This window comes from Mustelus asterias, chromosome 11 (genome assembly GCF_964213995.1).
Source record: "Mustelus asterias chromosome 11, sMusAst1.hap1.1, whole genome shotgun sequence".
In the NCBI taxonomy this organism is placed as follows: domain Eukaryota; kingdom Metazoa; phylum Chordata; class Chondrichthyes; order Carcharhiniformes; family Triakidae; genus Mustelus; species Mustelus asterias.
Window position 1 is genome coordinate 25,158,964 of NC_135811.1, and position 22,232 is coordinate 25,181,195.

Sequence of the window (22,232 nt, forward strand, 5' to 3'; positions counted from 1 at the left end):
GGGGTCATAGTTTGAGGATAAGGGGCAAACCTTTTAGAGCTGAGGGGAGGAGGAATTTCTTTACCCAGAGAGGGTGAATGTGTGAAATTCACTACCACAGAAAGTAGTTGTGTGATTTCAAGAAGAGATTAGATATAGCTCTTGGGGCTAAAGGGATCAAGGGACATGGGGGGAAGAGGGGATCAGGATATTGAATTTGATGATCAGCCATGATCATAATGAACGGTGGAGCAGGCTCAAAGGCCCGAATGGCCAACTCCTGCTTTTATTTTCTATGCTCCTATGTTTAAATGGTGTAACCATGGTTCTACTCCCATTTTTATACTGGACAATTGGGAAAATCCCCATGGAAGTTTCCCCCTGACTTTAAGCTGAGACTGTACCCATCAGGTGCACATCAGGAACTGTCATTGCCCTTTCTCTGTACCCAAATGATCTGAACTTTAATCAAGAACATTATCAGTTGAGACTGTTTTATGATTTGTGCTTTATCAAGAAAATCTACAAGAGTGATTGGGAGGCTCAAAAAGAAAAGAGCTTTGAACTGCGGCTGGACGCGATAGCAATTTTGGAAGCAAAGGCGAAGCGCGATCTTGCGAGTGATGTAAGTCATACATTTTTTGAACCTTGCAACATCAAAATGGCAGCACACTGAGGGCAGTGGAGAAATGTTAACAAATTGTGCCACATATCTTCAATCTTCTATGAGTTTAGATATTCTGATCAGCATTATTCTATCATCACTTAAAATACACGGCTTAACGTCAAATAAAGCTATTGGAAAATCAAGGTCATTGTGTTGAGTGCTCCTCCACATGTCTCCATTGTGAGATTGTTTTAGCCTCAATGCCAAACGTTTAACAGGATTGTCGCTCCTATGTTCAAGAAGCAATTCCTACCAAAAAGGGCATTAAAAAATATTTTGTGTGCATAATGTCATCATAATCAAGTGTCTCATATGAATTAGACAAGGACAAAGAGAACGGCGAAGATTAAAAACTGGTCATTTGAAAATGTGTAATAAAAACCATAAAGTCTTGAAAAACAGTTGGTCACTCATTGTCTGCAAGATTTAGATTTAAATTGGGATAGTTGAGCAGAACTCTGAATTGATCGGAGCTTTGATAAAAGGTGCCACCTGAAACATGAATCTAGTTTTCTTTTTAAGATTAAGAAGATTGCACTTTCAGCTGACAGTGGGTGAAGAACAATAAGAAAGACCTGGGAGAATTTCTATAAAGTTATTTATACTTGAGAGAAGCTCTCCCTCCAAGTAATAACCTCGTCACAATGCTTCACAGCACAGGTAGTGTCATCTTTTATGCCTGCAAGAAAAAGTCTCAGTTGTCAGTAGATGAACAATAGTAAGAATGTCTCTAAAACTAGAGTGCTGTGTGAGTTCACAATAGCTTCACATTTTCCTCTAAATTCATTACAAGACTGCTTTGCAAACACTATTTCCCCCCTTCCATTTTAACACACACACTCTATTAGGTAGATAAGTGAGTCAAAGAATTCATCCAGTAACCTCTCCATAAAATGTTTTAACAGGTCAAGTACAAGGAGGAGCATGAAAGGATAAAGGGCAAGTTGATTGGGGTGAAGGGTGTGGCGGGCGACTCTCAGATGGCCCATTCTATCCAAGCGTCCAAGCTGCAGAGTGACCTTGAATACAAAAAGAAATCTGAGGCCACCAAAACAAAGGCCCATCTCACGATGGACATGTTGGAGTTGGTCCACGCGAAACGAGCTCAGAGCTTGGCCACAGACCGGGAATACAAGAAGCGATTCCATCAATACACTGTCCTACCTGGAGATATGAAAATTGAATGGGCTAAGAGAGTGTACGCTCTGCAAAGTAATGTAAGCAGCATGTTTCTGATTCCATGTGTTGTCCTGTTTGATTGTAGTAATATATTTCTATATAGTGTAAATAAGTTTCATTTAAATTCTATCTCGTTTTTGACTTCACAGAATATCGTTGGGTTACAATGACATGTTTAGAATATTTCAGCATGAAGCCACCTATATTATATTTGACTCTCATCATATTTGAATAACATATCCTTGACACATTTGAGTCACATTGTACTAGTTACTAACTTATATAACAAAAAATAGGAACAAAAAAAATCCATAGCTATGGTTCGACATGTAGAGGAACAGCAAAATAGTCCACAGTGAAAACCCACTTGTATACATCTCTGATGTATGCACATCATTACTACAAGCAACATTCCCCATGATCTGATTTCTCTAAAGAATAGTTAGCCCTCCTGTTTGAGGCCTAATTATATGTAACCTTTTTCTGTTTGGCTCAGCTTACCACATATACCAAAGCTCTAAAGCCTCATAAATGTTGACGGTATTAAGATTACCCTGATAAAACATGGATTCAATTAAGTAAGATTATGGTATTTCAGTTTATTTAGAGTTTTCTGTTTTATTCCATTTTAAGGTCATCAAAACTAGAAGCTCTAAGCCAAATAAAAGCCTGTTTCCTGCCTTGCAACATATTCTTGTCATCACATTGTACAAATTGGGCCAGCGTATTAAAGACAACTAATTCAAGAGCACAGCTGGTTATGAAGTGCTGATTATTATTTATGCAGCAAGCTTTCTTAAAGCTTTTGCCTAAAGTCATGCCCATGACTCATTAACTACAGTCATGGACCATTGAACGCTAGAAAAGAGTTACTTCATAAAGCTAAAGTAAATAGATGGAGCTAACGTCTGCTGCCTCCTAATGACACACATTCTCATTGTTGCCGGCTAATTCAATATTTGATGCTATCCTGCTTCGAAAGCTGAAGCCAAATGCCTGTACCTTTTTTTGGTTCTAGTACAATAAACCAGAAAATAAACCTGGTATTAAAGGGATGGGGGAAGGGCTGCGGTTGGGTACAAGAGGGACGTTATTCTTCTTTTCGACAATTTTGGCCATAAAATTGGCATGAGTAGAAAAACAGGAAATCCCATTTTGTACTCGTGCCAACCATCTTGTTAAAGGCATCATCACCTGTAGAAATGGATTGTTCGAGTCCGAACTAAGAGAAGCACGTTTTAATATAGAAGATGTACTCTTCTAACCTTTGAGGCAGTATTTGCACTCCCTCAGATTAGTTTGCTGCGTTTATGTAGTGTTCTGCAATCCTGTCAGAGAATATTAAAATGCTTTCATTTTCCAAAATTGATCAGAACCAGTACAAGTCTGACTTAAATTGGATGCGTGGCGTGGGATGGATAACCAGTGGTTCTTTAAATGCTGAACAGGCGAAGAGAGCAGGAGAGGTTTTTAGTGAGGTAAGTGTGATAAATGTCCCCTTTTAATCCTGCCCCACCAGTCAGTTAAGAACTGTAGAGACTGTAGCCTGGACTTGGTGTTCAGTTTGTCCCTGACCTTGGAAGAAGCTGTCTACAAACTTCCAGTGATCTCTTTGGTGTGGATTTTACATCCCCCGATGTTAATTTCCCAGTTCCAGTTATGAGGGATCTCCGGCATCCAGCAACAATGAAATGAACAAGGTGACTAGGAGCCAATCGTCGTAAGGAACTCTCAGACACAGCTACAAGAAGTGAAAAGCATTGATAATCATTCACTTTTTAATCATTTTACAGAGAGTGAAATAAAGATTGGGATATACATATTAAGGTAGAAGCTGAAAGATCATAAACTAACCTTTTTTTAAAAAATCCTTATTTTAAAGATCTATGGATTTTAAAATTTATCACAAAGGGGAAGTTTAATGTTCCACAAATATAAAGTAAGATTTTCTGAGCTAGAGAGGTTCTTCAGCAATACTTACAAACTAGTATGCTGTTAAAAGCCAGTTGCAGCTTGCCCATCAAGGCAGAACACCTTCACAGGTTTTTACAATGAGACTGACAGTGTTAAAAAGTGAAAGCTCACTTCAATTCAAGTGACTTCTAAGGTTTTCACCGGCGAAGACTGGTACAGTGCATCCTGTGGAGGAGCAGGAAATCACTGACAGCAGCTTCTGCATTTAACTGCACAAGTATGTATGCCAAAAGTTGTTTCAGTTTCACAGAGTAATGATGGCGAATGCTGATAGCTTTGCCTTCATTAAATCCAGCCCTTTAAGATTTGGCTTCTCTTCCATGCTGTTTCCTGATGTGGGAAATGGAGAAAAAGTGTACCATGCATTAACGGATAGCGATGCTTTCCCTAATCTGAAACTGAGTGGCTAAAATGAAAACAGAATCCATTCCTCACCTTATTGAAAACGTCATCAAAATTATAGTACATGCGTAGAAGTAAGTATTTAATGAAGCATTTAATGAGGGGGAGATCTCATAGAGACTTATAACATTCTAACAGGACTAGCTAGACAGGGTAGATACAGTGAGGATATTCCCGATGGTGGGGGAGTCCTGAACCAGGGGGTCACAGTCTGAGGATTCAGGGTAGACCGTTTAGGACGGAGATGAGGAGACATTTCTTCACCCAAAGAGTGGTGAGCCTGTGGAATTCATTACCACAGGAAGTAGTTGATTCCAAAACATTGAATGTATTCAAGAGGTGGCTGGATGTAGCACTTGGGGGCGAAGAGGATCAAAGGTTATGGGGAAAAAGCAGGATTAGTGACTAGTGAGTTGGATGGTCAGCCATGATCGTAATGAATGGTGGAGCAGGTTCGAAGGGCCAAATGGCCTTCTCCTGCTCCTATCTTCTATGTTTCTATGAAGACGTCTTTGAGTCAGCCTTGATGGTTGAAAAAAATAGACCAACTCTTGACTCAAAACTGTTGTGATCAGGCTGCTCTTTGGGGCTCTTAAAATAGTACTGCATGGTTAAAAGTGGTGTTCTTTGAAAAATACATCAAATTAAAGCTGCACACACTTATGCTTAAGCCTCAGATTGACATTAAAGGCCCCATGGCACTTTGCAAAGAACAGGCTGTTTTCCAAGGGCTTCGTTTAGATCTGGCAGGTTTGAAGCTGGGGGAAGTGGTGTGAGGCACATTAAATCTAGCCGGTTAGGGTGCTTCCTGCCACCTATCAACCCGCCCCTGCCCCACTGGCAGTGTGGGGGGACACATCAGTTAGCCTGTCCAGGAAGCAGGCAGACAACGCAGCCATTCCAGGGCCTGCCGATCATGCGTCTCTGACGAGCAGTCGGTACAGGCCCAACACTGCAGCACCCCCTCAGTACTGCACCATAGTGTCAACCTTGATTTTTGTGCTCGTGCCCCAGAATGAATCTTGAAGTCAGAACCTTGCGTTGCAGAGGCGAAATGAGCGATGGCTGATGCTAAACTGCAGAAAACAGTTTTTGGAAATATATTCAGCAGTAGCATGTACTCAGTAATGATGTGTGTGTCAGCTGAACTGACTCAATGATTTCAAATTTGGAATTGACAGAAGAAATATCGTCAGCATCCACACGCCCTGAAGTTTACAAGTGTTACGGACTCTCCTGAAATGATACAAGCCAAGCTTAGTTACAACCAGGCTGTGGATGTGAGTCTTTTCATTTCATTATACGTTTCACTTGTTAACCGTCTCATTCTTTTTTCACAAACATTCGATTTGCAACTTCCGAGTGTGGTGTCTATTTCAATTGATTTGAATTTATTATTGTCACGTGTATTAGTAGACAGTGAAAAGTATTGTTCCTTGCACACTATACAGACAAAATATACCATTCATAGAGTACATAGGGGAGAAGGGTGCAGAATATAGGATGGAATTTTCCCATCCCGCCCTCCACAGGAATCGTAGTGGGTGGGACATGAACCGTGCAAAGTCTGTTGACGTTGGGCGGGATTTTCCGGTCTTGGGGCGAGTGTAGCCAGAAAATTCCACACTTAGTCTTTCCATCAGCATAAGAAAAAGGCGCAAAACATAGGACGTGAACTCCACATATCCACCTTCTCCCCACATTCCTTAATACCTTTGGTTAACAAAAATCTACCACTCAAATTTTAAATTAACAATTGACCTAGAATCAATTGTTTTGTAGAAGAAAGATCCAATGGTTTACCTAAATAAAGTGATTCCCAACATCAGTTCTGAAAGGTGTGACTCGTAAATATTTGGGGCTCTGTTCCCTGGTCCTGGCCTCCCCAGCCAGCTTCTATCTGCTTTATATATTCTCCTTAATATTTTGAAAACTTCAATCAAATCACCCCTTAACCTTCTAAATCCCAGGGAATACCATCCCACTTAATCTCTTCTTATAATTGAATCCTTAAAATCCAGGCATTATTCCGGTAAATCTATGCTGCATGCTCTGCAAGACCACTATTTTATTTTATTCTATTCTGCAGGAAATGTACACGTTGATCTAGACACTCTGCATGGATAAAATATTCTATTCCAATGTTCAGGCAGGCCTGTGAATAAGTGTCCAGCATTCTTGTCCCAAACAGGCAGGAGGCTATGCAACTCCATGTTCTATGCCTGTTGTAGGACCAAATCACCATTTTCAAGACAAAATTGGGGCATGCCGATTTTCCAGTCCCTCCAACGTGATTTTTGATCAGGCCCTACATAAATCTTCCAACCTGTTGTTCCTGCGCCCCGGGATCCAACGCCCCCCTCACTCTCCTCTTGAACAGGCACAACCTATTAGTCAGGTGAATGGGGTAGCCGTACAATATTCCTCCCATTGTGCGGCACTGGGGGGCCCAGTTTGCTGAGAAAATGAGGCCCAAGTCTTGTCTTGTTCAGTCTTGCCGAGTGCTGTGTCTGGTGGACATCTCAGGCACAGTATTGACATTGTGCCCAACCTGAGTGTCTCCTCCAAAAAGCCTTGTTCCCTTTTGTCTCTTTTCCTGGTGGGACTGCAGCCAAATGAATCCCAGCGTTGCCGTCCCTGTGTGTGTTCCTGCGATGGATGCAGGCTCATTTCTAGTATATAAAGACTGATACAAATTTCTCCTAGCAATGATCAATTTCAACAAACATGTTCTTTAGGAAGTTATTGTGAAAGCTTTGCGAAATCAAATATTTTGGGATTGATTTGTTGGCCGGATTTTTCCGGGTGATCTGATGAACTGGCCAAAGGTCCATTTCAGTGGGACCAGGTGATCCTGGCAGTGGGCAGGACCAGGAAATCCCACCCGTTGTTTCTATAATAACATTCACTAAACTTCTCATATGCTTCAGCAATGGTATTGTAATACTGTTGCATAAATAACTAATTACTGTTCTACAAATGACATATCTTGTGTTGACTGACCTGATCTAATGGGAGGAACTCTGGTATCAGTTTGTAAATTGCATATGACGAACAACAGAAAAGTTTATGACCCATTCTGCATGTTACAATTCAAAATTAACATTAATTACAAAGCAAATGATGCGTTGTCCACGAAGCTGGAAGTTACTGTAACAGTGTTATTGTACAAATGTTGAATGCATTCATATCAAATTCCTCATTCTGCTATTTCAACAGAGGTGTTAAACTGTTAATTTGAAAGGGGTTAACACTGGCCTTAAAATAGCGCAACAATGAAATTGGTACAAATGTTTTAAGCTTTGGCATAATAACATTATTCACAATCAGTTTCCAGGTTTGTGGCAACCTGTCCCTTGTGTTGCAGGCAAGCAGGGGGAAAAAAAGCATAATTTGTTATTTAATTAATATCTTGGCAGTGGGAAGCGTACATTGCAAAAAATGTTATCTGCATATTTCTCTTACAAGATATGATACTGCTCCCACCCACCAAGAATGTGAGGTGGCGTTGCCCTAGATACATATTAAAATGGAGCTTATTCTTTCATTTGACAGAGACTGTACAGAGAAGATGGAGAAAATGTAAAACATCACTACACGCCAACAAAGGACCTCCCAGAATTTCTGCAAGCTAAAACTAATGCCATGAACATCAGTGAGGTGAGACTCTGAATAGAGTCTAGTTAATGTAACATTAAGGAGCTGGTTGATCGGATTGCATGGGAAGTACTATTGCTTACTGTTGATTTAAGTGGTCATTTTTGTAATGGCACAGATAACAAAAGCAATTAGATTTAAAACAAAAAGTTTTATTTTCATCCTCAGTTACATTTTCTTAATACTTAACGTGAGAATGTAGAACAAATATTCCTCAACTGGCTGAAGATTGAAATAGATTGAAGGACCCACTTGTTGATCTACTATTAAAAATAGTTTATATAAACCAACAATTGGGGTAGAATGAGTGATTGGCTAATTTTGTGCAAATCAATATGGTGGCAAATTTGCAAATCATGGTTTTCACTGCGGCTGTTACATGCAGATCAGAGTCTAAAATATTGCAGTTAAAACACAAGTACTTAATTTTATTTTGTATACTTGACTTTTATTTGTCCAGATACTTAAGTGCTAAATGCAGCGTCATCTCATATATGGGATTTGGATTCGAATCCAATTTATACTGTGGATGAAGTTCAGCCTTTTAGTATAGGCAGGTTTTGGTAACTTTTTGCCAAGTATTTTCTATAACAACAACAAATTGAATTTATGTCACACCATTAACATGATTAAACATCCCAATCAGCTTCACATTAGCCTAATCAAAAAAAAAAATTGACATTGAGCCACATAACTGGGATAGATGATCATAGAATCCCTACAGTGCAGAAGGAGACCATTCAGCCCATCGTGTCTGCACCGACCATAATCTCACCCAGGCCCCATTCTCATAACCCCACATATTTACCCTGCTAATCCCCTGACACTAGAGTCAATTTAGCATGGCCAATCAACCTAAACCGCACATCTTTGGACTGTGGGAGGAAACCAGAGCACCCGGAGGAAACCCACGCAGAACGGGGAGAATACAAACTCCACACAGTAGTGACCTGAGGCCGGAATTGAACCTGGGCCCCTGGTGCCGTGAGGCAGCAGTGTTAACCACTGTGCCATCCCAATGATCAAACACCTGGCCTAAAAGATAGGTTTTAGGAAGTGTCTTATAGGAGGAAATATGAATTTCTTTTTATTCATTTGTGGGACATGGGCATTGCTGACTGGCCAGCATTTATTGCCCATCCCTAGTTGCCCTTGTTCAGAGGGCAGTAGAGAGTCAACCATATTGCTGTGGTTCTGGAGCCACATGTAGACCAGACCAGGTAAGGACTGCAGATTTCCTTCCCTGAAGGACATCAGTGAACCAGATGTGTTTTTCTGACAATCGACTATGCTTTCATGGTCATCAGTAGATTCTTAATTCTAGATATTTTTTATTGAATTCAAATTCCACCAGCTGTTGTGGTGGGATTTGAACTCTGGTCCCCAGAACATTAACTGAGTTTCTGGATTAATAGTCCAGCAATAATGCCACTAGGTTATTGCCTCCCCTAAACAGGGAGTAGACAGGCAGGGGGGTTCAGATAGAGAATTCAGAACTTAGGGCCCAGGTCACTGCAGGCTTGGCTGGCAAGGATGGAGTGAAGACAATCAAGGATGTGCAAGAGGCCAGAGTCGGAGGCAAGCAGAATTCTCAGAGAGAACTTATGAAAGGCCATACCGATCTGTTTCTCCCCAAAAATGCTTCCCCACCTGCTGAGCTTTTCCAGCATTTTATCCCTCTGTGGAGAGTTTGGGGCTGGAGAAGATGACAGAATTAGGGAGGGGCAAGGACATGTAGGGTTCTGAAAACAATTAAATCGAATCATTGTTGGATGGGAGTCAGTTTAGGTCAACAAGCCCGGGGATGATGGGCAAATGGGACTTGGTGAGAATCCTGATGTGGTCCGCAGAGTTTCTGATGAGGTCACGTGTAAGCAGGGTGTAAAGTGGGGGACTGGTCGGGGGAGAGCTTTTCACCTTTGACGCAGTATAACATCCCAAGGTGTTTCACGGGAGCTTTGTCAGGATTAATTGTCACAAAACTGGCAACTGAATTCAGAGGAAGCAGAGCACAGCTGGCTTAGAGAACTGGAACAGTGTCATATTGATTGATGGAGCAGGATGTGTCTTTTTGAGGTGGGAGCAGAGTAGAGGAGGTTTTACTCTGCACCTGGCCCGTGTGTCCTTGGTACTGACAACGGGAAGCGAAAAGTCTCCCATTTGCCAGCACTAACATCTTTCACTTTGATGAGCAGAAGATTCACAGGAGGAAGTATTATTTTGAAATGATGCGAAGCCCTCAGCAAATTAAACAATTAGCACTGGTGTACTAAAAGGCTAATTAATTAAGACTGCGGGACAGTGAATGACAACTCTCGTATTTAATGGCTTAAAAAAAAATGAAGGCAAGTGTCTGCTTGGCACCCAGCTATAGGAATGGTTAGGAGGAGTAACTACACTCTCGGCAAATTCTTTGCCTTGTTTTTAGTTATTGGCTCATTAGAAGTCTCTGCATTTTTTGACGTCCCCTTTCTGCAGCTCTTCGTTGGGTAAACTTTCAAAAACAGAAGGTATTTTGTTTCAATGCTTGGATTCAAATTTAAAGCAAAAGCAGCCAATTATTTTCTGTGATAATGGAAGGAAATAACTTGTATTAAAAAAAACAAGAATACTTGGGTGACTGCCTGTCTGTGCGGAGTTTGCACATTCTCCCCATGTCTGCATGAGTGCTCCAGTTTCCTCTTACAGTCCAAAGAGGTGCAGGTTAGTTCGATTGGCCATGCTAAGTTGCCCCTTAGTGTCCTAAGATGTGTAGGTTAGGGGGACTAGTGGGGCAAGGCCATGGGGATAGGGCCTAGGTAAGATACTCTGTTGGAGAGTTGGTGCAGACTTGATGGGCCGAATGGCCTCCTTCTGCCCTGTAGGGATTCCATGATTCTATGATCTATTTTGCCGGTTGGCAGTGGTTCTTGATTGCTCCAGCAAAGTGCTCGCATAGACAGGGTGGACGGGATTCTCCGAATGTTCATGCCGGCGGGATTCTCTGGTCCCGCTGCAGTGAACGGAGATTTGGCTGAGCATTAAATTCTCCGTCCTTGCTGTGGCCGTGTGGTGTGAACGGCTGGAGAATTCTGGCCAATGGACAGAACTAAATGTAGGCGACAGGGGTCTCATCCAGTGGCTGGAGAGTGGGCGAAAGCCCAGCACCGTAACTTTTCAGGGGGAAGGCCCGCTGCATAAAGTGCCAATCAGGCACTTAACTGGGAAGTGACGGGCTTTCCCTGGGATCAAGGAACCTGGGGGCAGAAATCCCACCCGCCAAGAGCTGCCAGCCATTCAGAGGCTGGTAGTACACACACACCTGAGGCCCAGAATCACTGATGGACCCAAGCACAGGTGAGTTACTGGTGGTAGGGTGTCGCCGGGGAGGTGAGGGGGAGGTGGCAGCTGGCAGCAAAGGCAGGGATGTGGCACTTAGTGAGGTTCCCCCCATTTCCTGATGTCAGTTCCCTCCACCAGGTAATGAGTTCCTTTGAACAAGGGAATCCCCGGAAGCCCGCAAATGATCTCAAATCACTTCCTTTTCAGGCTTCCTGCTTGATGAATCCTGTTCCTGCCAATGGGGAATTGCAAGCAATAGCGGGATGAGGCTTTTAAGTGGGAAATTAATGGTGGGCTGTGCTTGAGCCTTCCCGCCATGGACTTAATTGAGATCGAGGTAGGAAGATGGCAGATTCCCCACCTGCCACCCTCTTGTTTGATTGAAGACTACTCACCACAAAACGTGCCTCAGGGGAAGGCATTACAGTCCTCTCAATGCTTTGATTTTCCCATGACAGTAGGACACAGAAATTCGGATTGTTTCTGGGTGCCAGAATTTCTCCCGAGGGGATCAGTGATCCTCTGGTATTTTGATAGGCATACCTCCTTAATTGTCATGGAGACAGGCTGCTGTCCAATGAAGAGCAGTGGGCGGGTTCTTGATGCTGGAGGACCAATCAGAGGCCTTCCAGTTTGAGAGGAGCAGCAGCCTGCTCTGGATGGTCAGTAACTGTGTGGGCACGCCAGCCCGGACCCGCACTCGTACCAACTTCTCAAACAAAGATAAACCAGCCATGCATTGCTGTAGGGGTGGGTGCCTGTACAGGGCAGCCTCCGACTGTACCCGCACTGGGGCAGATAGGGCGGACCTCTAGGTCTGTCTGCATTGCTGCTCACTCTCCCCTTCCCTTCCCACCCACCTCACCGCCCCCCCCCACCAGACCCCCAGAACTGCCACTAGGTACCTGGCTGCTGCTGCAGGAAACTGGAGACCGACCAGGAAACCGCACTTCGCCTCCCAACTGGGCTTATCAAGGCACTTAATCAGCCGAATCAGTTACCCACCGCTTGGTGATGGGTATCCCTGCCTTGCAAATTGGCTGGCGCTTGTAATGGATTGGGGAAAGCTGGCACACCTGCCACGTCAGTATGTTCGCACCCCCTCTACCTTCTTTCTCAATCGCCACCTCCCTCCGATCCCGCCCAACGTGTTAAATGGCTGCCTCCATGCCGTAAATCTCAATGATTTTAAAATTGAAAAAGGAGCAAAGGAAACGTGTCAAATACTTACTCCCAAAATCATTTGTTGTCTTAAAGATCCGCTACAGGGAGTCATGGACAAAGTTGCGGGATGGTGGATATAAACTACTTTTGGATGCTATTCCGCTCCAAGCTGCCAAAGCATCCAGAGAAATTATTAGTGATGTAAGTATCACCCCAAATAACAGCTCTGGAAATGACTAAAATTAATATCTGCCAGAGGTGCAAACAGAGTGGAATTGTGTATTATTTAGAGTCATTGCTAATCGAAGACCTTTTTAGGAATTGAGCAATTGAGGCTCAGGATAAATTGCAGCCTCAACTAATTCTTGTTTTTTTTTTTGTAACTTACATTTAGAAATAATTGAAAAGCTTTTTTCTCCGCTTGTGCATCGGGGTTGGTTCTGACACAATTATGATCTGTTTTACTGACCTCCGATGTACTTGGCCCAACACAATAGGGAATTGGACATCAAATTACGTTTACTGTAGGCTAAATAATGTTCTCCTCACCAATCGCCATCTAGCCATCAAGGAACTTGGCTTTTAATATTGTAATGAAGTCCACTTCTGATTCAGATAAGTCTGTCAGCATTTCCTGAGTTGGCCGCTTTTGGTACCAAGTTTCTTTCACCCCATTAAATTCCTTTCAGTGTTCATAGTCCAGTTAACATTTGAAACAACTTATTGAGGCCTTTGGCAGCACTTTGCAACCTTGTTGGAATTTAATTTAAAATTCTGACATGTTTGACAGTGTCTCCGTGGGGACTTTGAACCCCTCCAAGATTTTTGGAAGTCGCCAAACTTTCCAGCTTAACAAGAGCAGATTGCATCTTTAAATATTTCAGTATCCACCTCACAGATCTGCTGCAATGTTAACTCTATTTGCTACAGTGCAACTGTAAAACACCACAGCACCGTGTGTGTGAATGGCTGCCTTTAATTAAAGTTCCCTCTCTCGTCAAATCAGGAAAGAAATGGTTCACAGCATGACACCTAATCTGTGTACTAATCCAATCTGTGTAAAAATAAAGCTATTGTAAATTTAGAGGATTTGGTTTTAAATTTGCATTTAAAAAATTATACTTCCTGTGCAGGCTTAACCAACAGGCGATCTGAGAGCTGACTGCAGATTGTTGGTGGGAAGAGAGCATGGAGGAAGTGAGAGATTGTTAGGGGGTGTGAGGGAGTGTGGTGGGGGGGTGGTGGGGTGTGAGGGAGTGTGGGGATTGGTGAGAGGAGAGCGTGGGGCGGTGTGGAGGAGTGTGAGGGAGGGTGGGGGTTTATGAGAGGAGAGCGTGTGGGGGTGTGGAGGAGTGTGGGGGTTTATGAGAGGTGAGCGTGGGGTACTGAGAGATTGTTGGTAGACACAGGATGTGAGAGGGGTTTGGTGGGGGGGGGTTGGTGAGAGGAGAGTGTGGGGGGTGTGAGGGAGTGTGGGGGTTGCAAGGGGAGTGTGGGGTGTGGAGGAGTGTGAGGGGGTGTGGGGGGTTGGTGAGAGGAGAGTGTGGGAGGGCTGTGACAATGTTTCCATGGTCAGAATTCTCCAACCTCACTCGCAGCTGGAATTACCCGGCCATGTTGCTGTGAAAGGAGATTTGGCTGAGCACCAAATTCTTCGTTCTCACTGGCAGGGCGAACGAGCCCGGAGAATTCCGATCCGTAAGTCTGCTTCACTCCCAGTAACGGGGTTCTCACTCACCCTCAACCACACACACACTATCGTGCAGTCTCATCCACTCTCATAGTGGCTGTGGGTGACTGAGTGAGAATCCTGACACTGCGAGTGTGGCGGATATCATAGAATCTCTACAGTACAGAAGGAGGCCATCGAGTCTGTACCGACCACAATCCCACCCAGGCCCTATCCCTGTAACCTTCATTTACCTTGCTAATCCTCCTCATGCTAAGGAGAATTTAACATGGCCAATCAACCTAACCCATACATCTTTGGACTGTGGGGGGAAACCGGAGCACCCGGAGGAAACCCACGCAGACACGGGGAGAAAGTGCAAACTGCACACAGACAGTGAGCCAATGCCGGAATTGAACCCGGGTCCCTGGTGCTGTGAGGCAGCGGTGCTAACCACTGTGCCACCCTAACCACTGTGCCACCGTGCCTCCACATGTGTACCATCATCCTGTTGCACACGAATACTCATCGTTACTTATTATTCTGTTTTTGCTCACCACCTTGTTTCTTTTCATACCTCAGTTTTCTTTTCAATTCCTTTTTGAAAGCAAATTTAGGATCAAATGCGTCAGGCTGTTTTGCTGATGGGTTTTTTTTAATGTTTAAAGCAAGAAATGGCAAGGCTGGTGCAACCACATGTCAGTGGCTTGTGGTAGTGTGAAGATCTCCTGTAGACTGATGTCTCCAATAGTGATGAGACAAATGAAGTACCAGCCCCTCCCCCGATAATGGCGGTACCCCCATTGTGCTCTTACCGTTCCTGCTGCTTGCCCTTCAGCTGTGTTTTCATTGGTGACACAGTGAAGGCCGCTAACCCCTCACAGTAATGGGCCACGCCCGCTCCACCTCCCACTGTTAGAACGCATACGCCATTCCCTAATAGGCCAACTATCTGGAGGTGGGTTGTTAGTTGTCTGGCTCACGCAAGATCACACCTGAAGTTTCATTGCGAATGGGGTCAGGACCTGAAAATGGTCCCAGCATCTCATAGAAATCATAGAAATCATAGAAACCCTACAGTGCAGAAGGAGGCCATTCGGCCCATCGAGTCTGCACCGACCACAATCCCACCCAGGCCCTACCCCCACATATTTACCCGCTAATCCCACTAACCTACGCATCTGAGGACTCTAAGAGGCAATTTTTTTTTAACCTGGCCAATCAACCTAACCCGCACATCTTTGGACTGTGGGAGGAAACCCACGCAGACACGAGGAGAATGTGCAAACTCCACACAGACAGTGACCCGAGCCAGGAATCGAACCCGGGACCCTGGAGCTGTGAAGCAGCAGTGCTAACCACTGTGCTACCGTGCCAAGTCTGGAAGATTCACCCGTAATATTCAGTCTTTAAAAAAAACTAAGGGTTTACATTCCGCTGTGGGATGTTACTTTTGAAATGTTTCATGGTTGAAGTTCCTCTTCCAATTATTAGAACATAGAACATTACAGCGCAGTACAGGCCCTTCGACCCTCGATGTTGCGCCGACCTGTTGAACCACAAAATTATCTTGTTTATTTTCAACACATTAGTGTCTCTGCTAAAATAATGGTGATAGAAATGACAGTGAGATATGTTGATTGCTAATACCTCATGGTAGAAGTGCAGTACACCGTTTTAACAAAATGAAGCATTTTTACGAGCTTCATTCATCATAAAGGTCCCTGACCTTTGGCCCCTAACATATGTTTTCCATCACAGTACAAATACAAAGAAGCATTTGAGAAGACAAGAGGGCAGATGGTTGGAATACAAAAACTGGAAGATGATCTGAACATTTCTCATTCTGTCCACGCAGCCAAGCTCAACAGCGATGTAAGTAGGAAAATAATTTTGAAAGTTTTTTGAATTCATATACTTTTCATCCAATGCACCGTTTCTGGCATTCCTTTCTTTGATGTCCGCCCCCCCTCCCTTAGAACCTCCAATCTAAGAAAGCCATAGTTGACCATTAGCTGCTTCTATGTCTGGGTATTCTTTGCTTGGAGAAAGAGAAGAATGAGCTGGAAGGGTTGGGTTGCATGTGAATGCTTCACCCCAGTCCATCTCTCCATCTGCTTCTATGAGGCAATCCTGGTATTCGCAGTAAAACATAAAGGGGGTGAAGACCTGATATCAGGGGTCCCCAGTTCCCTTTTCCTGTGGAATGGAATATGATGACCATGGCATTCTTAATATGTTGGAACAAAAAGACTTTTTGAGTGATTAATGATCTAACATTATTTTGGGTTATGGATATGCCATACATTAAAAATATTTTAATGCCTGCTTCTTCCCAAATAGCTGAAGTACAGGAAAGATTTTGAGGAGACAAAGACTAATTTCCATCTACCCATGGATATGGTGAACCTTGTCCATGCTAAGAAAGCCCAAGCTTTAGCCAGTGGCCAGAACTACAGACATACCATTCACCATTATACAACACTACCTGATGACTTGAAGCTAAAATGGGCAAAGCATGCCTATGATCTACAAAGTGAGGTACGTTTGCAATGATGGTTTTCTTTCTTGACTTTTTTCTCTTGTTTCCACCCTCCTTTCCTGAAATGCTGAATCAAGCTATAGTGCAGTTTCATGGCTATTAGCTGCCCTCTGGTATATCATCCTGGTGTATTATTTCACCAGTGTGCCATTTCATCAGGGAAAGGACGTTGTGTCCAATTCTATGCTAACGTGATCTCCTTGGACAAGTAGTTTCTCTGGTGGCTAAAGGTTAATGATTGAGAGTTGGAAAGCTTGCTGATTTTGCACTTCCATAACCCAGGTTTCCAACGCCAATTGTAGCACCCCAGACACTGATCTAGTTGGGATCAACTAACAGACGTGTGGCTGGAATTTTTAACGTTATACTTTCTGGGTCCATATGACTGAGTGCCAAGATTGGAGGACACTGTTGCTTCTGTTGTATAGTTTTCAATATCATTCTGTTCATGGTTTATTAATTATTTTGTTAATTTATTTTGTTAAGCACTTGGAAAATCAGCTGGGCACTTTATTCAGCCGCAGAAGGATATTGTATAACGTCTTTGAGGAGTACAAAAAAAGGGAAAAATAGGAATGTGGTAAATGCTTTAATTCCTAATACTGTTACGACCAAGTCTGGAGACGTGAATAAATTCCTCTCTTTTCCACTCCTGAGGTTGGTTATAACAGCATTAGAATTTTTTAAAAATTGTGATTTTTCATTTCAATATGTATCTGTTTCTGATCATGCAACAGCTGGCTACGGGTACACGGTGCAGGGCGTATTAACGGACAAGTTTTGATATCCCATTGTCAAAGTTATCAAGATACCTTCAAAACAGATAGAGGATCCTTAGCACCCTCCTTGCATCATGAGTTTTGTTGGTCCTTTTTTGTTTCTGGAGTCAGGAAGTCTGGTGGCCTATTGTCCTTGTGTTTTGCAGAAAGTTCAGACAGTTGTCGTGTGAAGCCTATCAGGGGAACTATCTAGACATAATTCCCTGGTAATCACTTTCAGGGCCTTCCAGAAACATGGCCAATTTGTAGGACAGGTGACTTCTACAGCTATTTGAAAACTGTGGGTGGGATCTTCCAGCCCTTCCATGGCATATTTTGTGGCAGTGGAGGCAAGCCATTATTGGCCGGTGGCAGTATCTTCCAGTATCTAACCCACTGTCAATGGGTTTTCCCATCTTTTGCACCCTCCACCACCGGGGAACACATAGCAGGCAGTTACCGTTGGCGGGACTGGGAGATCCCGCTAGCTGGAACGGCCAGAAAAGTTTGACCAATGCCTTTGCAGTTCCAATTGTTTGTTTCATGTTAATAAACACCCTTAGGCATTAGACTGACCGATGAAGCTAACAATTAATATGCGAAATTGCACATGGCACATTGTCATGACAATACTCATGGGTGGTGGAAAAAAATCGCTAGGGTAATTTGATTGTTCCAGTGAAGACAGATGTTTGTCAGAAGTTCCAGTTTCAGAGCCTGTGATATTCTGATTCCCCCTGATATATCACTGGATCACAGATTCATCCCCAGCGCATTCCCTGTTCGCTGGACCGTAGGCTATAGCATAAAGGCACCCTTAAACAACATTTTTATGCAAAATGTAGAACTGCTTGAAACTTGCTTACTATCCATCCTAATATTTATTGAACGCACCTTCAATGCAGGGTGCCAACTGTCTTTTAATAATGTGCTGTATTTTAATAGAACCAGTATAGATCCGACCTGAATTTCATGAGAGGAGTGGCTTGGATTTCAACAGGGGCTTTGGGAATTGAAGGCGTGAAGAGAGCAAGCGCTCTCATCAGCGAGGTAGGGTGCCTTACAGTGCATGAGATCTAAAGCTGTAACCACAGATATAGTGTGATGCAGAGGTGACACTGATTCAATGGTGTGTCTGATCATAAGCTGTATTCTGTAATTCAGAATTGTGTGATTTTTAAAAAAACATAATCTCTTTTCCTTCCTGTTTTACCAAAACCTTTATTAATATAACTCTACTCCACGTCACCAGGATATCTCGAATCACTTTAGAGGCAATCTTCACCGTAATGTGGTGGAATGGAATGCCCGTACATTATAGAAACTGCTTGATTTTCAATGGGCAGCTGTTAAAACTGGTGGATGATCCACTCCAACAGGTCATTGCCCCAGCGATAATGATGAAAATGATCCCCTCTCATACACAATAACTCTAATCACTAATGCGATGAAGGCAAATTTCGCAGTTTGCATACGCAACGTCTCACAAACCGCAGGTGAAATGAATGCCCAATTGATCCATTTTTGATATTGTTGGTTGATTCAATAATGTTGCCCAGAGCGTCAAGAATATTCAGCCAGCAAAAGCTGACATTGACTTTTATGTTGAATTGTGCACAAAATAATGAGTACATCATTTGATGTCGAAAGGTGTAATTTGAAGTTTATTTTGATCGGAGAAACAGTAATTATTTGCCTTTGAAAGCACTCAGGTAGCCATCTTATAACACTATGCTCATCCTTCTTCAGGAGTCATCAAAAAACCCAAAAGCGATCAAAATCTATCACAGCTTGTTACATTTGTGGAAGTGATAATTAGCAATCAACAGTGATCATTATGCATCGAATGCAATCATTAGCTATCAAAAGTGATTATGTAGATATCAATGCAGCTTCCAACGCATTATGGTGGAAAAAATAAACAATAAATCTTCCCGTTCGCTTCAAAATTTTTCTCCAAGACCTTCCCTTATCCTTTCCATTTCACTTTATACATTATGTCTTCCTTCCAATCATTCTCTTTTTGTCTCCTTGCTGCCTCCATTTCTGTTTCTTTCTCAACGTCTGCCACTGCAGCCTCTGCCTCCACTGCTGCCTCCTCCTCCATCACGGCCTCCATCTCCATCGCTGCCTCCACCTCCACTGCTGTTACTCCCTCCATTTCTGCCCTTGGATCCACTGCTTTTTCTAATGCTTGCACTGCTGTTTCTGCTGCAGTTTCTCACTCTGCCAGGGCGACCAACTCTGGGGAGGAAATAAGGGTTGCTTCGGCAGAGGAGCAGGGTTGGTTCTGGTGAGCTTGGCAGAGGAGCATGCAGTTCAGCCCCAACCCCCCTGCCATGCACCCCTCTCCCCAACTCCCCCCATGCAACCCTTAACCTCTCCTCACATCCTCCCCATCCCTCTCCTGAGAGGTGTGGCCACCCAGTTTAGGTGGCCTGAATCCCTTTCCTTGCCTCCTTCCCCTACTTCCCCTCAGGCCTGCGAGAATGGCTGTGTATGCCTACCCTGCGCCGCCCCCCCCCCCCCCCCCCCCAGTCTTGGGCCTACAGAGCTGGACCTGATCTCTTCCCCCCGCAGCCACCTCCCCCCCCCACCCCCCACCAGTTTCAGGTCTACATCTAACCTCTCAGTGTTGGACCAGGTCTTACTGACAAAAATAAGAGTCATTTTGGCATGGTGGATGTGAGAAAATCCTTTGAGTCATAGAGGTTTACGGCTTGGAAAAAGGCCCTTCGGCCCAACTTGCCCATGCTGCCCTTTTTTTAAAAACTCCTAAACTAATCCCAATGGCCCACATTTGGCCCATATCCCTCTATACCCATCTTACCCATGTAACAGTCTAAATGCTTTTTAAAAGACAAAACTGTACCTGCCTCTACTACTACCTCTGGCAGCTTGTTCCAGACACTCACCACCCTCTGCGTGAAAAAATTGCCCCTCTGGACACTTTTGAATATCTCCCCATTCACCTTAAACCTATGCCCTCTAGTTTTAGATATTTTTGGAAAAGATATTGACTATCTAGTTGATCTGTGCCCCTCATTATTTTATAGACCTCTATAAGACCACCCCTAAGCCTTCTACGCTCCAGAGAAAAAAGTCCCAGTCTATCCAACCTCTTCTTATAACTCAAACCATCAAGTCTCGGTAGCATCCTAGTAAATCTTTTCTGCACTCTTTCTAGTTTAAAAATATCCTTTCTATAATACTGTACACAGTATTCCAAATGTGTCCTTACCAATGTCTTGTACAACTTCAACAAGATGTCCCAACCCCTTTATTCAGTGTTCTGACCAATGAAACCAAGCATGCTGAATGCCTTCTTCACCACTCTGTCCACCTGTGACTCCACTTTCATGAACCTGTAGCCCTAGATCTCTTTGTTCTGTAACTCTCCCCAACATCCTACCATTAACTGAGTAAGTCCTGCCCTAGTTTAATCTACCAAAATGCATCACTTCACATTTATCTAAATTAAACTCCATCTCCGTCTTTGAGACCGGAAGGCAGAGCGAAGGACTGGTGCAGCCTTGAGATCTGCACGGATGAGATCTGCATGGGTGAGGAGGTGGAGGTGTGTGGGTGGGGGTGTTTCTAGTGGAACCATGAAGAGGTGGGGGTGAATCCTTCCGAGTGAAGGGGTGCACACCTACTCTGAGCATGGTGACCTTGCAGACCCCTGGACACCCTCAGGTTGGCTCTGATGACGTAGTCCGGGAACTCGTATGGGCATACAAAGGGCCAAACATGACTGCAAAAATCCGGGAGAAAACACATCCCGTGAAGGTCTGGCTTGGGATGAGGGACAAGACCCACCCCCATGGAATTGAATCAAATTCTTTCCCCCTATTGCCCCCTCCACAAAACTCACCCAAAATGACACTTTACCACATTAGGTGGTCCCACAGTGGTTGCCTGGCTGAACCCTTGACAGCACAAAGAGAACTGCTCAGGGATGGGGGCAGGGGAGGTGCTGCAATCCAGGGAGTGCGGGGGGGGGGATGCAGCAGGGTGCAGCAGGGAGTTGCTGCACTCTGGGGGAGGGTGGTTGGGGTGGCGACTTTGTGCGTCTGGTTGACAGGCTGTACATCCCAGCGAAACTTGCAAACATCTGGTGGGCAGAGGGTAAATCCAATCCTAATGAATAATAATGGATAAAAATGTAAACAAAATCCATGATTGGGATCATGAAATAGAAGCTTTATTGTTTTTGTGATATGTAAGATTGTAAATGTATGTTCGCATCAACACTGAGTTTATTCCCAAGAGCTAATTAAGATTGGGTGTACATTTCAACACATGGATCTCCATTCATATTGTCACTTATGTCATTTTCTACACAAAAAAAAGCAGTCTTTTGCCAAGATTTTGATAGGGAAGCTCTTGTTCTTGGTAATCCAAACCCTCAGCCCTTTCTGGTTCCAATCCTTGGCACTGATGCCATTTTAAAGATTACTCCTTTACAAGCACCAGCAGGAACTCCCAGCATTCCCCAGGACCTGCACATTTTGATTCTGGTCAAGTGTTGGGCCTGAATATTTAATATAACCCCTGGTGCAAAAGTACTATTGTTCTAGGTGAATAATTATAATTAATAATTGTACTTTTGAACTGATATTCTTGCTATAACTGATAGCACTTATGCTGCAGCACTGAGCTGATACGAAGGGAGGGAGATATGGAATTTGAGTGGTTGAAATGAAAAAAGTGATTTTTTTTTTCTGTTGTACCTTTCACAGAAAAAATATCGCCAACATCCTTATTCACTAAGGTTTACCCAAGTGGCAGATTCACCTGATATGACTCGTGCAAAGTTGAGTAACATCATTGCCAACGAGGTAGGTTAATGTGTAGAATTTGATGGGTTCTCATGGCGGAAAACTCCCACCCAGCAAATAAACTCCCGTGACATTTGCT

The 22,232-nt window shown here is 43.6% G+C and overlaps 1 protein-coding gene across 2 annotated transcripts in view; it reads left to right on the plus strand.

Moving 5' to 3' along the window:
- The window catches only part of nrap (nebulin-related anchoring protein), a 114,444-nt gene that overhangs the window by 66,462 nt on the left and 25,750 nt on the right, over nucleotides 1-22,232 (plus strand). For both annotated transcript variants that reach the window (XM_078223276.1, XM_078223277.1), the window contains 10 exons: nucleotides 497-604; nucleotides 1,552-1,863; nucleotides 3,199-3,303; nucleotides 5,383-5,481; nucleotides 7,757-7,861; nucleotides 12,437-12,544; nucleotides 15,774-15,887; nucleotides 16,356-16,553; nucleotides 18,258-18,362; nucleotides 22,055-22,153. In XM_078223276.1, the coding sequence (XP_078079402.1) occupies nucleotides 497-604; nucleotides 1,552-1,863; nucleotides 3,199-3,303; nucleotides 5,383-5,481; nucleotides 7,757-7,861; nucleotides 12,437-12,544; nucleotides 15,774-15,887; nucleotides 16,356-16,553; nucleotides 18,258-18,362; nucleotides 22,055-22,153 (1,353 nt within the window). The remainder of the gene's footprint in view (nucleotides 1-496; nucleotides 605-1,551; nucleotides 1,864-3,198; nucleotides 3,304-5,382; nucleotides 5,482-7,756; nucleotides 7,862-12,436; nucleotides 12,545-15,773; nucleotides 15,888-16,355; nucleotides 16,554-18,257; nucleotides 18,363-22,054; nucleotides 22,154-22,232) is intronic.